Genomic DNA, 18,265 nt, shown 5'->3' on the forward strand with positions numbered 1-18,265 from the left:
TTTTGTTTACATGAACATTTCATATTCTTTTTTATTTTTATACAAATGTACATTAAAGCTGTTAAGACATTCCAATATATAAGTCAATAGGTATAGCAAAATATATTCGTATTAATAATTAATTTTACCAACATTTATCAGATTGGTGGAAACATGATTGATTTGTTATTTATTGCGTTTAATTTACATATTTCCTTTTTATTCATTTTATTCCTCCAAAATGGTCTTGGAGTTATGTGGTTATCCTTTAGACTGTTTATACCAGCAGCTAGTAAAAGAATTTTATTATTAATGCATGACAATTTATCTTAATTATTTTTACCTGTTTTCCATAATGGGAAACTGTGAGGTTGTAATTCTCCCATAGCAGATGTAACTTTTATAGATAATTTAGGTCCAGGTTGTTGAAATATCGCTCTATATACAGATTTTTTAAATGCAGGAGGCAAATTCAAAGAATCTATAATTATGAAAATATGTATATAATTAAATTATATATAATAATTTCATATATATTTGCTATGTGCGATAAAAATATTTAAGAGACAAACAAACGTACTTGCAATGTCGTCTGTTAGCGGTACTGTTATTTTTTTAATTGATTCTTTAAAACGTTTCTCTTTGAAAACCTGTAAAAACCTGCGACAAGTATCAGAAATATTCTTCCCATCTAAGTTTGCTGTATATAAGAAACAAAAATTAATATTTACAATTATATTCACTAAGAAATGTAGAAAACATAAAATAAACCAACCCAATGTATTACTATTAGCAATAAGGCTTTCCTTATATCTGTGTTTGTGAGCAACTGGATTGCCATTCATGTATAATTCTTTAAGGGAAATTAATGTACTTATTGTTTGAGTTAAATCCTCAATATCTTCAAGTAAATTATTTTTCGCTTCTAATATTTCTAATTCACTAAAATTTGCTATATCAGTTAAAGTAGTCATTTTATTATTTGATATGTTAAGTTTTTTTAAACATTTCTGCAAAATATTATTATATAATTATAATTTCTATGAATTAACAACCATGATATAATACGCAATATTATTTTAATATAACTTACAGATAATGTTATAGCACTGCGCGGCTCAAAGCATAATGTTTCGCCTAGAGTCAAGGATTGATTTTCTGCATGTAGTTCTATTAAATTTTCTATATTTTCTAATCCCTCAATTACGCTAATGCAGTTATATCCTACATAAAGTTTGCGCAAATTCTGCAGACAATCTAAATTTTCTAACTTACTTATTTTATTATGTTGCATATATAAATGTGTTAAATGTGTTGCAAAGTGTAAATTTTCTATACGTGATATATTATTATCTTGAAGATAAATTACTTTTAAATTTTTGCATACAGCAAAATTACCCTACGATAAGTTTATATATTTAAATATAAATAATTAAATGGTCTCATAACTTGTATAAAAATAAACTTACAATTTCATTGATAAACATTCCATTCATGTACAAATGAGTTAACTTCCATAATTCTTGTTTTTTATTTGCCTTACTAAGGGATTTTGATCGAACTTGGACGTACTTCTTTTCGATAAATTTTGATGTTAATTTTACCATAATTATCTATTTATTTTTCTCAAACTGTTGGAAAAATTAAAAACTATTTAAAATAGCACTAACCTTTGAAGCATAATCATCGATCAAACGAGCGTCACGTTGACCGCCAAAAGTCACGTGATACAATGGAACCAATGTGAGCCAATCATGAGTTTTATGAAGTTCATAATCATGATCAAAATCATATTTTATTTATAAATTAATATCATTCCATAATTTCAATAATTTTATGCATATATATATCGATAATATAATCATTAAAATTTATATTATCATTATATTTATATGATAATCAGTATTACTGTGCATCGTATCGTTACACATAGTGATATTTATATATTTAAATATACTATTTCAGGTTAGAAAAAACAAGAAAAGACATTATTTACTTCGAAAGGATCAGTGAAAAACTATGTAACTAGTTTATCTTTTGCAATATTTTTACATGTATTTCATATTATTATAATATATATATATAATATAATATAAAAATTTGTTAATTTACAACGGAAAATGGATAGAACGTATGTGCATACTACATACTAACCGTTTGAATTACGCATCTAACCTGCGTATTTGTTTTTACAGTAAATGTAACTCGTATCAAAACACACCTGTTTTTACTTACATTAATACAAAAATCATGGATGTAGATTTGTTAAGACCAGGAACGGTTCCCATTTCACCTGATACAATTCTTTGGTTTGAATTTTTATTAAATCCTTCTTTACTACAGAAACATTTATCGAAGCCTAATCCAGGTAAAAATTAATTAATTAATTATAGAACATAAAAATTGCTATATTTTATGAATGTTCATTGATTGAATTCTTTTCTCGTAGACCCATCATCTACTGATTTAATAATTAAATTTATAACAATCAATTCGGATCAGAAGGAAAGCGATACAAAATCTACAGATGTAGAAGTAAATGAAACAAAATCTAGTACGACCAAGTGGTCGCATAAAAATCTTGCATTAAAAATTCTTGCCTTGAAAGTAGCAGCGCATTTAAAATTTAATTTAGATATATTGGAAAAGAAATTACCTTTACCAATACAAGTAACTTTATTGCAAGATCTGTTTTATATAACAACGGACACCATCGTTGAAATACCTGCTATTCCTGATTTCTCTATACATAATGTTTCTGACCAAACGCTTTTTACAATTATCTTATATCACAGATGGCACATAAGAGCAATTATTTACAGAGCTTTAAATAATAAGCAATCGAAACAGCAATTTCTTCATATGTAAGATTTTAACTTTTTTAAATACGATCTGTATTTCTATATATTAATATAAATGTTTTTTTTTTAGACCAGGTATTCAGGAATCTACTTATGTACCACCAGGCTTAGTGGATGAAATTATTAGAAAATTAGAAACACATCTACCCAATAGTATTAATACTTTAAATGCAGTCTTACAATCAATGGATTTAAAAGTGAAATCACTATCTTTTGATACTTTTCAAATGCTTACTGAAGATAGTACAGAAATTAAACAAAATTGGGAAAATATGTATCCTATCAATATCGAAGAAGTTAAATGTCAGGTATTATATATTCAGATAAACATAAAAGTAATTTGTATATTAACAAACTAGAATTTATAATATATTATTTTTAAATTATTTTTTTAGATACATTATGATTTGGCTGTATTTCATTTATTAAGAGAAGAATATCAAGAAGCAAAGAGTCACATTTGTCAAGCAAAAGAAATATTTTACAGATTTGATAGCTTAGAATCTTTAACATATTGCAAGATACAAAAAGAATTTTTAGATGGATGTTGTTTAGCTTGTGAAGTTCCTGTAGATGGTGTCAAATCCACTCTAACGCAGCAATTACAATCTTCAATCAAAGATCAATATTTGGTATGTGTACATTATTAATAATTGAAATTATTTAATGTTTGTGTAATATATGTATAATACGAAAATTATATTTTAGAATATATTACAAATTTTACAAACTGATAATATGTCAAGAGAGATACCAAAAGTCTTTAGAGATAATTTAGAATTGGATATTCAAGGAGGATCTGTAAATAGAAAACTTGTTGTAGCTCGTGATTTATTATTGCAAATTCAATGTTTGAATTTAGTTCGCAATATACTCAATGAAAGTGTTATTCTTGGAGATTATGTCTCTGAAATACAAGCAGCCGGTGCTAAAGGTCTCGATATGCTATTTTGGGTAAGTACAATTTTTTGAAACAATTGATTACAATATTTCAAACAAAGCTATTAATTATGTGTTTAAAAAATTTATTGTACAGGCTCTTGACAGTGTTATGGAGAAAGCAACGCCTGTAGATAAAAAATGCATCTCTCGTTACATACTTTACCTTGTAAATACAAGTGATTTAGAGGGATTGGCATCTAAATTACTTAATAATCCTAATTACGCAGCCCTTTTCAATGAAAGGGAATTACATGAAATAAGGAAAAAGGCATTATTTGAAGAAATTGAATTACCAAATTTATTGTTGAATAATGACTGGGGCATTCCATCTATGAGATCTACATGTAAATATTTAACATCTAAAAGTACAAGCAAATGTTATACGTACATAAATACTTATTAAAAAAATTAATATAAATTTGATTTATAGATAATACGAGAATAGAAATTTTTGAATTAGAACAAAAACTCATACAGTCTTATGATTGCCAAGAAATTCGTGAAACTTTATTACTCTTGGATAGTAAACGTCGTATGAAGCCATTATGGCATATAAACAATTATTGGGAATTACCTATACCGTTGCAAAGTGTTGTTATGTCTCTTCCTCGAGGATTTCTTCAAGATTACTCATACGTTCTGCTGGCTAAAAGCAGAGAATTAGTAATATCTAAAGACTTTGAAGGAGCTATTGAATTATTACTTGTTTTAGAGAAGGAAGTGCAACAGCATTCACAGAGTGGAAATACATTAGTTTATAAATTATCTAAATTAATTAACTGGGAATCATTACTTGTTGATATATGGAGGTGTCTCCATGCTTGGCCAGCAACAAACATATGCAAGTATAAATAAAAAAATTTTAATTATGAATAAAATTGACTCTAATAACATAACATTGTTTCATTTTAGGTAATATACCAAATTTAGTTACAAGAAGTAAACAGTGTCTTGGTTCATTGCAAGCAACTGATCAAGTTATTCCAAGACAAGAAATCATTGAATATTGCACTGTTTTTCTATTAAATATGGCCGAATGGGATTATCTTACAAGCTTAGAAAAACGATGGAGTTATACAGAATTTGCAGCTGCTATTAGTAGCGTTTGTCAAGATATTGTTAAATATAAAGGGACAAGGAAATTTCCTAGAGAAGCATGGGATATGAGTAAGTATTCTATCATTAACTAATTTAAATTATTATATTCTACTTGTTTATTAGAATAATATTATAAACAATTTTTATAAATAGTTTTGACAGCTTTTGGAGCATCTAGAGATCAACCACAAAAACGAAGCAGTAGTGGTAATAGTGCTACTACTACTGGAAGTGCATCAAGAGATACCAGCGCTAGTATATTAGGGACCTTAAACAGACTACGTGAACCAATGGTTCTTACTGTTGTTATTTCTCTATTAGCACGTTTACGCAATGTATTGCGCGATGAATCTAGTCTAGAATTGCATACACAGTATCTCACTCTTTGGCCAGCAGGAGTACTAAAGTAAATAATATTTTGTATAATTCTATTCTACACATATTATGGATGTACATTAACAATGTTTATTCTATTTGCAGTACCAATTTTTATAATATTAGATATATTGGAGAGTTATTATTTCAATTATTAATGCAAGCGTTAAAATATCATCCCACCAATATTCTTTGGTTGCGATTAACAGGTGATCTTAACTTTGGTAAGTATATAATAAATAGATAATATAAAAGAAATATTTTGTTATAATAAGATACTGATAATGAAATATTTTAATAGTTTTAGGCTATTATGAGAGTGCAATGAAATACTACTTAGAAGCGATAATGGTTGCTAGCGATTTTTTTAGTCAACCTATACCACGTACACAAATAGATGATCTTGTTTATAGAAGAATGATAAAATGTTGTGCCCATTTGCAATGTTATACGCAAGCAGCTATATTATGTCAATTTTTGGAAGAAGTAGACTATGCTCTAGCATTTAAAATGGCAGGAAGTGATCAAAAAAGTTGTACAACGGCAGATGCTATGGATGCGTATTATCATTGCATTTGGGACACAACAATATTAGAATATCTTATTCATTTACATACTAAACGGGGTGAATATCATAGAAAGCAACTTGCTGTAAGTATTAGTCGATAAATATATGTCAGTAAATATATAAATCAGTATAGTTATTTCAGGGTTTAACTAGTCATTTCACGTATTAACGGATTTCACAAAGTAACACTAACATATATACAAACAAGTTAATTTTATTTTTCGATTTTCATATTGTAATAAATTATTTTCAGATTAAGACAATAGGTTTGTTAGAATTAAATTCTAATAATAATGAAGAAATCCAGAGAGAGGCAGCAAATATACGGAAAGCAAAATTTTTAAGAGCATTAACGAAACAATATGTGTATTAAAAAAAAAAGAAATGTATATAAAATTGTATATTGTTCTTACAATAGAAAAATAAAATTTATAATTTTATAATATTTCTGATAGATGATTATATATATATATATATATATAATATCGTGACTAATCAGGCATTAAGTAAGGTAAATTGTTTTACAATTTTACCTTCGTATACAATATACGAATACATAACATGCGTATATGTATTTTTTAGATTACTCAGAAAAAAGGACGTCACCTGCACATTGTTAACGCGATAGTACGAGACAAAAATAGGTAATCTAGCCATGTCATCATCACTACTATCATAATTTGAGTAAATTTTATAATACTAATCTTTTTCTCGGTAATGCAATTATTCGAATTTCCCACCCTTCTCTCATTCATAGCTTCGCCAATCAGTGCTTTACATATGATTCTCGAACGATATGCTGACTATATAAATATATACAAAGAATTTAAAAGATATCAAAAAACAAATACATATACAGCTCGGTAATTATATATTGCAGAGATTAAAAAAAACATATTTGCGTTATAAAAAAATAATCGAAATTATCGATGAAGAACTAGAGTCAAGAGTATTGCGTTCTTTTCTGCTTTTTTTGTACACTTGACTAATTCTTATCATATCGAATCGTGGTGTATGTATTGTGTGTAACTATAAGAGTATGTAAACGTGCGTCAGAGAGTAGTGATTAATGCTAAAGCAAGCAGGTTAGAAGTTTCTTTGTATGGTATAAGCATTCCAATGATGCAGACAAGAAGACATATCAAAAGAGTTTTCGATATGGAAGAAAAATGTGATGGACATATGCGATTGCTGGTATAACAGTTACGGCGAATGCGAGCCTCATAAACACGTCGCCATGATGCTTCAGCAACGCCATAATGCTGCTATGCGACGTCCCATTCTCCGTAGAGTAAACACTCGCTCTTACTTGCTTTTAATCCGCACTAACAAGATGCCTAAGGGATAAGAATTGTTAACTTTGAAATTTTTTGGAAAAAGAATAGGTACGTCGACAATAATCATCTCGATAATCGATTGTGGTGAGTAAAGGCAAAAGTATTCATCGACAGTAATACTCTTTCTTTCCTCACTGACGAGTGAAAGTACTCTGTTTTTAATTTCCTTAGAAATACCCTTGTCTTTTGCTGTGCAAACAAGCGGGAGGGAGCTATAGACAAAAAGAGAGATAGGAAAAGGAAGGGAAAAAGAAAAAAGCGAAGAAAGAGCGAGAGAGAAAGAGAGAGAAGAAGAGAGAGAGAGAGAGAGAAAAGAAAGAAAGAAAGAAAGAAATAAAGAGAGAGAAAGAGAAGCAGGGAGGGAGAGAGTGAGTAAGAATGATTGGAAGGGCGGGAGGAAAAAAAAAAGTAAGAATGCTGTGAAGCGGATAATATTATATCGATGTGAAATTTACTTAGGTGATTATCAAGTTCGTAAGAATCATCATTGCGCCATTAAATCAGCTCTAAACTCGACGCGTAAAGAATCGATACGCGATTCCAACCGCCTTTTACTTATTTTGCGATGGCGAAAGCGTGGCGTCGATTTAGTCCTAGTAGGAGAGAGATTTAGTAAATACAATGATACTGAATCGGTAGCGTTAGATATGTAAGTAAATATTCATATTGTTCTTATTCCATTATTGTACAAAATTTGAGTTTCGCGAATGTGAATTTTTTATGCACTTTCGTGAGCGCGCGCGTTCAATTCTTACACATTCTTTTTTTTTTTTTTTTGACAACGTAATCTTGAAAACATTTCGGAATTCTAACCTTACTTTTTTTTATATCTATTATTGATAGTTTTATATCATATTCGCAATTATTAGGAGAAATTTTAATTTTAGGTTATGTTAAATTAACACTTTTGGAATTTACAATTAGCTATGTATTTTTATTTGTAAAAGTATACGTTTAGACTCGTCATGAGAAGCTTCAGTGTAACAGCTTTTTCTTAAGAATAAAATATAAGCAAAAAGACAGGCACGATTAAACTAAACAAGTTTAATATTTATAATATTTATAAAGTTTTTTAACCTCTTTGATACTATTATTGACTTGAGTCGACAGCATCTATATCATTGTACATCTAGTTGATTTTTTTTATATTTATTAAATATTTTGAATTTAAAATGTAAAAACTTTTCGTTTTAATAAATACCCAATTGTAAACATTATATATGATATTTATGTTTCAATTGTATTCTGTTACAGATCATAGTTAGGAGAAAAAATTAAATAAAAAGCCACTAGCCTAATTAATATCTAAATATTTCAACATGGATGATGAGGAAGGTTCATCAAGTTCCGGACCTATGTCTTCATTAAACAGTTTATTTTCTTTCACTAGTCCAGCTGTGAAAAATTGCTTGGCTGGAAACAAGGAGATGAAGAAGAAAAATGGGCAGAGAAGGCAGTCGATTCTTTAGTAAAGAAATTGAAAAAAAGGAAAGGTGCTATAGAGGAATTGGAACGGGCCTTAAGTTGTCCTGGTACACCCAGCAAATGTGTAACGATACCAAGAAGCTTAGATGGTAGATTACAAGTATCCCATCGCAAAGGATTACCGCATGTAATTTATTGTCGGGTGTGGAGATGGCCAGATTTACAATCTCATCATGAATTGAAACCACTTGAAGTGTGTCAATATCCATTTTCTGCTAAGCAAAAAGAAGTTTGCATTAATCCCTATCATTACAAGAGAGTGGAAAGTCCTGTACTTCCACCGGTACTTGTTCCAAGACATTCAGAATATGCTCCTGGACATTCTCTTTTACCATTTCAACAATTAGCAGAGCCAACCATGCCGCACAATGTATCTTATTCATCCAGTGGCTTTAACGCAAGTTCTACTGGTGGTGTAAATCCAACATCTCCTATGTCTTCTGTCAGCTCTGTACCTAGTCCAGGAAGTACTACTTCACCGAATCCACAAAGTCCTTATGGTACAAATGGATTACCAGAGACACCACCTCCGGCATATTCTCCTCCGGAAGATGGCTCTCAACCAGGTCAATCTCCTCAACCGGATCCAGTCCCAATGGACACAAGTGGTCCTGCCGAAGTAGCACCAGTGTGTTATCAAGAACCACCATATTGGGCATCTATCGCATATTATGAATTAAATTGTAGAGTAGGAGAAGTTTTTCATTGTCAGTCTCATTCTGTTATAGTAGATGGTTTTACGAATCCAAGTAATAACTCTGATCGCTTTTGTTTGGGTCAGCTGTCTAATGTAAATCGAAATTCTACTATAGAAAATACTAGAAGACACATTGGAAAAGGAGTGCATCTCTACTATGTTGGTGGAGAAGTTTATGCAGAATGTCTTTCAGATTCAGCTATATTTGTTCAATCTAGAAATTGTAATCATCATCATGGTTTTCATCCTAGTACAGTTTGTAAAATTCCTCCTGGATGCTCGCTTAAAATATTTAATAATCAAGAATTTGCTCAATTGTTGTCACAAAGTGTTAATCATGGCTTTGAAGCTGTTTATGAGTTAACAAAAATGTGTACAATAAGGTATGCTTATATTTTCATTGTTTCACGTTTTTACTAATTATTTGGCATTTTTTCAACCTCTAAATGTTTTAGAATGTCTTTTGTAAAAGGATGGGGTGCTGAGTATCACCGACAAGATGTTACATCTACACCTTGTTGGATAGAAGCACATTTACATGGACCTTTGCAATGGTTGGATAAGGTGCTAACACAAATGGGTTCACCACATAATGCTATAAGTTCTGTGTCATAAATCGTATACAGGTTGATAATATAAGCAGAAAGAACCACTAGTGGTAATAGATAAGTGAGTTTTAGTGCGGAAACATATATTATGTGGATTATACAAGAGATAGTATTTTCAGGAAAGTGGATGGTTAGAGGTGTAAGTGTCAAAGATGATCATTTATTGTGACATGTTTTATTTCAGCATATTTGATTCTTTACACTCGAAAAGCGACTCTCCAGGGACACTTGATTTGATGCATTAATTTTGAGTGGTGACTAAGCAACGACGTTATTCGTTTTTATTAGAATGTATGAATTATGATAGTGATACTACAGACGAATAGACAATGACTGTAGTATGTAAAAAATTTGGTTTTTTTAATCAAAAAAATTGCTTCGATAAAATTTGTTTAAATGTCGAAAGCTTTTTGTTTTTTTAATATAAATAAAAAAAGATTTCAAGATATGCTCTCAACGAAATAAACCTTATGGAAAACATAAAAATTTTATTGCGATGTGTTCTGCTAAATTGAGTGTACATTTTGATAATTATTTTAGAAAATACTGCACAAACAAGAAATATAGAGCATAATATTTAATAAATTGTTTTTTTTTATTATGTAAAGATACATAAAATATTAAAATATGTTATGTTTTTATCTCAACTTATTTTAAATAAGCTGTATGAGATTTGTCAAATATTTGTTAAGTTGTCTCGAGTTGTTAGTTCGCTTTAGTAAAAAAGTTTTCGAGTGTAAAGGTTTAAAAATGTTTAAGGAATATTTTAAATAAAATGAACAATTACAAGAAATTAGATAGATAGAGAGTGATTGTTGGTATATAAAAATTTCTCAGATAACGTGGTATATGTTCAGAGTTATACCACATTTTGGCTGTTATACATGGAAATAATTATAGTAGAAATAGGATATCTTATATACATATGAGGAATATTTTTCAAACCTATTCAACAGTCATAATATTTTATTTTATATGGGAAATTGTTCTGAAGATATTGGCTAGTAGCATATTGCAAATGCTTTTCTAGACAATCTTAAGGGACAATATAAGAATGATATAAAAATTGAAGTTTAAGCACAAGTTATCTATCGAGTGATAGAAGAAAGTAATTTCCTAAATCAATAGAAATACCTAATTTTTAGAGCTAAATATGTTAACCTGATTTTAAATCATTTTAAATAATGTATAATTAGAACTATACATGTATAAATATAGAGGTAGAGATTAAAATCAGAAATTCATGTTTGGCTCTAAAATTGGTGCCTATCATACGAAAGTTATATATTAAAAATATAATACTCTAATGTCCAGTCCTTTGAAGTATAATATGCGTGCTTTAAAATTACAACTTATACCTAAACAAGGATTAGATTATCCAAACTTATCATTATAATCATAATCATGAAATAAGAATAATTAATTTTGTCATTACTGATAATGATATAATTGATACTTTGGTATGAAATGCTGGATGCTGATCTCACGTTGACATTTGAAAGTTAACTGCATCCAATAATCTCTTGATATTTTAAATTAAGTAATCCTGCTTTAAAGGATTACTTTTTGTGCAAGCTTCCTTAACATTTTATGTATGCCATGCTATGTTGATCATGTATTGACCATAACTTGATAATGAATTAAATAATATTTTTAAAAGTAAGATTTCCCTTTACAAAGTAATGAAGAATGTAATAAACATATAGAACTTTTTGTATAGTTCATTAATCCTTAAATGTGTTTATTTAGTAATTTTTTTTATATAAATTTAACTTTCTAGTTATGACGAGACTGCGTTGCTAGTACGGCGATATTTGCTATCGCTTATATTGTATATAAACGTAAATAAATTGTTAGAAAAGAATGTTTATATCGAGAGAAACTTCTGTCAAAGCAAAGAATGATATTTTCCATTATTTATGCAATGCACATAACTTTTTAAGTAACGAAAATAATAAGCGAGATAAGCTTAAGAATGACTTGCTCGAAAGCCAATATAGTGACGTTTGGTTCCACAGTATAATTTACAGAAGAACTTTGAGAGTTAACATTATGCAGTATTTATATAAATTTTAAGTATAAAATATATTCCTTGAGATAACAATATAATTTAACGTTATAGCAAAAGTATCTCTTGAAATAATGCATATAGTTTGTGATTAATAAAATGAAAGAAATTCATTTTTAAAACATTCTTCTTTTCTTTTTAAGAAAAGGGAATTCTAACTTTAAATAAATAATCTTTTAATGTTACATATTTATAATAAGCTCATTTCATTTTTTATTATATAACGAGCCAGGAATGTCGTACGAATAATTAATGAAAGTGCAATAGAAATAGAAACATTTAACTTTGAATATATTTAAGAAATATCTTGGATTATGTAAAAGTTGTGCAACACAAATGTCTCGATATACATAGGCAATTTTTTTATAGAAATGTTTAATGACAAATAATTTCCTTTTATGTCGTTTTAACCAAGGGATACGTGATTAATATTAAGATTCATTTAAGAATGACATATACTTAACTATGTTTGTATTCCGATATAGATTCAAACGTATTTCTGGCTTATGAACTGCTATTACATTTTATGTATATTATAATGTACTTTTTAATTATAAGTTTAGGAAAAGTCAGATGTTACATGAGTTAAAGTAAGAATATTGTACGACCGTGAAACAGAAGTCACTGCCGCTTGTTAAATAACACTCGTTTGCCGATGTGTCTAGCTGTGATTCTTTGCTACCAAAATTAGCAAATTACGATCGGGAGATCAACAATTAAGAAAATTTGCCAAGATAACAAAACAAAAAACGATAAGAGAGACTGAAATATACAAGATTTTCATAACGACAGTTATACAAGAGATCGTGACAATAATCGGTAATTAAAAGAATAACATTTCGCCAACAATACTAGATACAATCTTATTTGCCTTACATTTTCATGCAATTGCCTGTTAAGCCTTGACGCTAACAGAAGATTTTAAGGATGAATTATATTCATAAAGAATATCGATTAAATATTATAAGAGATTTGAACATGCGTTTATGTGTATTGAGCTTCTAGCAATCGAATGAGCACACGATGCTTCGTCGCAACATGTATGTATAATTATCGCACCATACTGTATACTAAGAGTTTTAAATTACGTTCTTGCAACTCTCTCAATTACTTTATCAATTGAAACACTTATATATACATTGAATTCTTTTGTAAGACCCGATTACAAATCATCTGCATTATTCTTATAAAAGTATATTAATAAGCCTTACAATTTGAAAGTATGTAAATCAAAGATGCGTGGAAGAAATTGTCTATTTATTGTGTTAGAATTAGCATAGCATATATGCCGCCCGTATTTGTGCCTTGATAATGCTTCTTATACTATCGTATATAAATTCATACATTATACAACAAAGAATTACAGCATAGTTTTTCATGGAGACACAAATTATGCTTTATTAAAGCATTTTTTGTTGCTTAAAATGACAATTTCAACTTGACAATATCGATGGCCTCAAAAAAGATATAGATGTATTTATAAATAACTGTATATATATATAGGAGTATATTAATGCAGAAAGTGATTTGAGAACGGGTTCGTAATAAATTAATCGCAGTCATTGTAAATAAATATACTTATTCGTGTAACAACACGCCTTCGGAATCCATTCCACGTTTAATTTTTAGAGACGAAACCAACGATATTTTTCCTTCCGTTTTTTCTCCAAGTTTTCCGGAATACTAAAGCCGCTGATTATGGAACAATCAACATCGGCGAAATATTTACTGAATGTAATAGGGATCTCATCGATTCAAAAACGCGTTGATTTACGATATAACGATGTGTTAAAAGACAAAACTGTTTTTAGGATTTTAGTATAGAAAGATATGCACTACAATTCAACGTACATCATATTTACATACATGATTTTTAATGTTAAATTAATGATATTTGCTCGGGCGACAAAGATACTCTTGTTTGTGACGCTACGTCTGCAGTTCCTTTTTTTTCTTCTTTTTTTTTTTTTTTATAATCAATGTGTTGTGAAGCCTACCGAGTATGAATAAAAAATAGTACGTAAATACATTGTGTATCCACGTGCAATGAAACAATGTCGTTCCATTCATTTTTACAGTTCATATCCAACCTCTTTACATCCGTCATTCCTAATTATAAAATATTCAATATTTGTTTTACCATGACACAGTTAATTACACAATTTTAACAATTTTAATTACGTTTATCTGTTATAGTTATCATTTTGTATCATTTCAAATCGATTGTTTTTTTTTTTTTTAATTTTCCCGTTCGTATGAATATTTCTCTCTTACAATTAAATATGCAAACAAGTATTCCCGGTATATGTAAATAGACAAGTGACACAAAAAATCCTATTTGTAAACAAAATTATACAAATATAAATGATGTAAGGTCAAAGTGATTATATTTCAAATGATCGTTGAAAATTTTAGCTCTTCCAACTCGATACTTTAAATTTCTTTGTCGTTCTTAGTGCCGTTATCGTAGTACGTAGATAAAATAATTGATATCTTTATGCAAACAATCTATGTTTAGATTCGCGAAGCAGAATACATAAGACGATCCTGAATTATTAAATTGTACATGAAACTTCGTTACGTGTTAAATCATTAGAAATTTTGAATTGTTCGATTTTTTGATCGGATATTTTACGCGATGCAAAATAATTTAAAATAATCCAACAAAACAAATCTCTCGTGACAATAACGAATACAAATGTTAAATATAATAAGTAAATAATAAAACATAAAACACACACAACATATGCACATGTTCTATTTTCGAATACGTGTTTTCATGCATAGAGAGCATATTAAATTTAACTATAAACTTGCCGACGTCCATTTGTGTTTATAAAAATACACCTCGATTTAAACGGAAGATCGATTTCTTGTAATACCGTATAAATCTAAATGGTTATATTTTGTATGTAAAACTGTTTAAATTGAAATGTGCATAATTTAGTCAGTTACATATTTCGTTAAATTTAATTAAAAGTTTAGTCTTTTATCCATATCATTAATATCTTTTCCATTTTTTCGATTGTAATACTCCTTATATATGAAGTTGTGTTCATATTCATACAAGTTCCAGTTACTACACTTTTTCTAATGGAGATTTTATTATTTCTTATAGTTCTTATTGTGGCTTCATTTATGGAATATTATTTAGCATTACGTATTATTATCTCTATTACGTAGACGATCTAAAATTTTTATTTGTATTTATAAATATAAAACTTTTTTTCTTACTTGTGTATTTTAAATTTCTTTCGGCATATAATAAAGTCTATAAAATATTAAGTAAATTACAAAAGTGGCAAAAAAGCTATATAAATATAAACTTTACAAAAATTCTCATTAAAGAAAAGAACAAAGATATACACCATTTTAATGCTAAAAATTTACTGATATTTACTACGCTAATTCATATGAATGGTTTCCGAATGTATATAAAAAGTAATATTCTTCTTTTTAGATTTAATACCACTGTTATTAATCAAATGAAATTAAAAATTAACCGTATAGAAATATGTGTAAAGCAAAAATATTTATTCTTTACAGTTTTTTTTGTTTAAAATCGTTATTTTGAAAACCATGTAAAAGTGAAATCGCGTAAATAAAGTACTGTGTAAATTCGGGAATAGGTGTACATACACATTTGTAAATGAACTTATTGAGAAGATAAAGTACCGGCAAATGAAAATAAATAATTTATTAGATCGTTGTAACAATTTGAAATGAATTTCAGTATTATCCGAGAAAAATCAAAGATACGATTAAAGATATGTTCTTGTGCCAGCCATTATTTTCATCCCGGCGGCTCGTCAACGACGCCACCAAGGTGACCTGAGTACGTTACCCGAGTTGTCACCACTTCCTAATAATTTCGCCAACAGTATCAGCCGAACCTCTGTAAAGAGAAGTTCGTAGTACTCGATACGCGGTAGCTTAATGCAGGTACGGAATTTTCTTTCTTACTTTATTTTATACATTTATTTACTTTGTAACGTTTCATTTGGTATTCTTGAATAAAATGTGAATGTTTTTTTGAAAAATCTTTTAAAAAAGAGAGATAAGGAGTGGACAAAATTTCATTTGGAATAAAATATCAGTGTTATTATCTCGAAGATAAATGGATCATCTAGCAGTGATTCGATCTTTGGTTTTTTTTATCGAAAACGAAAATTACTTAGAAATCGTTCGTGGATCTTATCATCAGCTGTCAAAATATCATTGTAAGTTTCGCATTATAAAAATTAGAAAATTTCAATTTTTTATTCTTCTATGTTTCTCAAATTATTCATTTCTTTTCTCTTCCTTGTATGAAATGTTACTACGGTAGATTGTTGTATTATCTGACGCGTATCGACACTTGTGAAAATATGAAATTATACAATGTGAGATTTTGATAATAAGAGTTAATATTTGAAATATTTATTTTCAATCTTGTTGTCAACAATAACATCGGTATATTATACGTATACGTTGTTTAGTATTTCAAACAATACTTCGAATCGTTTCGCAATAATTCCGGTGTTACGAAATCGATTGAAAACGCGTGCAGGATCACCGGTGCTGTGCGTGTTTCCTTTTAAAAAGATACAACCGAAAGGGGAGGAAAAAAGAAAAAAAAAAGAACAGTTTTAGCGATTTTCGTTGTATCTAACAATTTGACTTTTTCAAATCATTCGAGCGTGCGTCCGCATATACCTACGGAAAACATGCAAGGTAATGGTAAATCCCACTTACGAAACAAAAATAGGAATGGTATCGTGATATGTGAAAGAAACATTTTTTTTTAATAATATACTGTTTTTTTTCCTCGAATGCTGAAACAATGGTTAAAAGCTGCGTGTCATATTATCTCATGGTAATATTATTATCATCATTATTTGATATACTTTCGTAGATAATATTATATTTTTTTATCAATGGTATCAATGAAATATTTATCAGATTTTATTATCAAATATCCAACGTAACGACCAAATCAATGATATTTAATTTTTATCGTTATTTACATGAGCGATATTTCGAATACTATTTTGTAAATATTGTCGAAGAAATTATCGAGCCATAGAAAGGGGGAAACATGCGTATTCACTGGATCCAAATTTGATCTTTATTCTTAGGAGAGACTCGAAGCAGCATATATAAAACACACAAAAGAACCATTGTCCTGGAATCGAAATTATTTCCGGACACATAGAATATATAGTTGTGATGTATATATTTCGTACAAAGGCTGTGTTTAATTTTAACTCTTTCCAGTCATAATAGTTGTAGGCATGAGTGTCCCATTAGTTGGAATTATTTATTTGTACTCGCACAATAGAGGTGATGAGCAATCAATCAATTATTTTTGCATAGTTTAATATAATTTTATATAAGTTAATAAACTCTGAGATTTTCAAATTAAGAATTTGTTTATAAATTTTTCTAAGCAAAGTTCTTTACAGGGAATATTATGGAATTCGATACGAAAGAATTATAGTCACGTATAAAAAATATTACCTATATAAGTTGTTTTTTTATATCTTGTTTAATAATATTTATTGTTTCGCTAGAACTTGAGCGCAGAAGTTACAATTTTTCTATTGATCTTAATATTTTAAATCTTTTGTATTGTAATTCTCTCACGTGTAATTTTTTATAAACATTAACATCATTTAAAAATATACATATATTATATTTTAAATAAAAATTTTGTATTTATATATAATTAGATTTCATTGTTTTTAAAAATCTTCGAATTTACAATTAGTAAGAAGAAAAGTACAAAAGAACGGTTTTTGAATCGTTAATAAAACTAGTTATAAGAATAAAAAAACAATTATTCTTGTATGTAAATCAATCCACATAAAAACGATCAAAACCATTACTAAAAGAAAAAAAAAAAAAAATGTAATGAACTTTCCCGTTCTCATTCCGTTAGCTTAAAATCTCTGTAAGAGAGAAGAAGCCTTTTAGGACCGGAAAGAGAAGAGATCCATCGAGGTCTCTTCTGTTCTTCATTGAAACGGCGCCAACCCTCTCGGAAGAGAAAGTAGAGGAAAGAAGAAGGAGAAAGAAAGCAAGAAAGCAAGAAAGAAAGAAAGAAAGAAAGAGAACTACGTTGTCCGATTTTCCACGAGTAGTACCATCGCTATTACCACCTCCACCTGCATTTTCAGCATCTCCACCCCCACCTCCTCCAGCTCCAGTATTAGTAGTAGCTTCGAACGGGGAGCAGTGACGCCTCCGACGCTCGACGACGGGCCCC

General features: G+C 29.0%; 3 protein-coding genes across 5 annotated transcripts; 2 read left to right on the top strand and 1 right to left on the bottom strand.

Moving 5' to 3' along the window:
* LOC122517723 (protein phosphatase 1 regulatory subunit 42-like) lies at nt 1-1,713 on the bottom strand. Its single transcript, XM_043636262.1, has 6 exons — nt 1,449-1,713; nt 1,073-1,378; nt 755-989; nt 560-679; nt 323-460; nt 1-268 (listed from the first exon to the last, which is right to left on the bottom strand). Exons 1-6 carry the CDS (start codon nt 1,584-1,586, stop codon nt 138-140), a joined length of 1,068 nt encoding a protein of 355 aa, XP_043492197.1. The 5' UTR covers nt 1,587-1,713; the 3' UTR covers nt 1-137.
* Nucleotides 1,714-1,852: 139 nt separating this feature from the next.
* On the top strand, nt 1,853-7,399 carry LOC122517707 (integrator complex subunit 8). 3 transcript variants are annotated; one of them, XM_043636249.1, is made up of 14 exons: nt 1,853-1,944; nt 2,175-2,347; nt 2,429-2,843; nt 2,911-3,148; nt 3,236-3,472; nt 3,549-3,794; nt 3,877-4,126; nt 4,213-4,623; nt 4,695-4,949; nt 5,034-5,286; nt 5,361-5,479; nt 5,557-5,906; nt 6,077-6,334; nt 6,406-6,526. In XM_043636249.1, exons 2-13 carry the CDS (start codon nt 2,230-2,232, stop codon nt 6,194-6,196), a joined length of 3,012 nt encoding a protein of 1,003 aa, XP_043492184.1. In that variant the 5' UTR covers nt 1,853-1,944; nt 2,175-2,229; the 3' UTR covers nt 6,197-6,334; nt 6,406-6,526. The 3 variants fall into 3 exon arrangements, with proteins under 3 accessions (XP_043492184.1, XP_043492174.1, XP_043492166.1); XM_043636239.1 differs by having other exon boundaries at nt 1,901-2,000; XM_043636231.1 differs by lacking the exon at nt 1,853-1,944 and adding an exon at nt 2,015-2,110 and having other exon boundaries at nt 6,406-7,399.
* A 139-nt stretch (nt 7,400-7,538) lies between these two features.
* LOC122517732 (protein mothers against dpp) lies at nt 7,539-10,508 on the top strand. The gene is given in 4 exon segments (XM_043636271.1): nt 7,539-7,809; nt 8,415-8,558; nt 8,561-9,725; nt 9,798-10,508. Coding segments are annotated over 3 exon segments (1,404 nt in total). The 5' UTR covers nt 7,539-7,809; nt 8,415-8,479; the 3' UTR covers nt 9,958-10,508.
* The last annotated feature ends 7,757 nt before the right edge of the window (nt 10,509-18,265 follow it).

Source organism: Polistes fuscatus, unplaced genomic scaffold (genome assembly GCF_010416935.1).
Source record: "Polistes fuscatus isolate 324 unplaced genomic scaffold, CU_Pfus_HIC Scaffold1, whole genome shotgun sequence".
In the NCBI taxonomy this organism is placed as follows: Eukaryota; Metazoa; Arthropoda; class Insecta; order Hymenoptera; family Vespidae; genus Polistes; species Polistes fuscatus.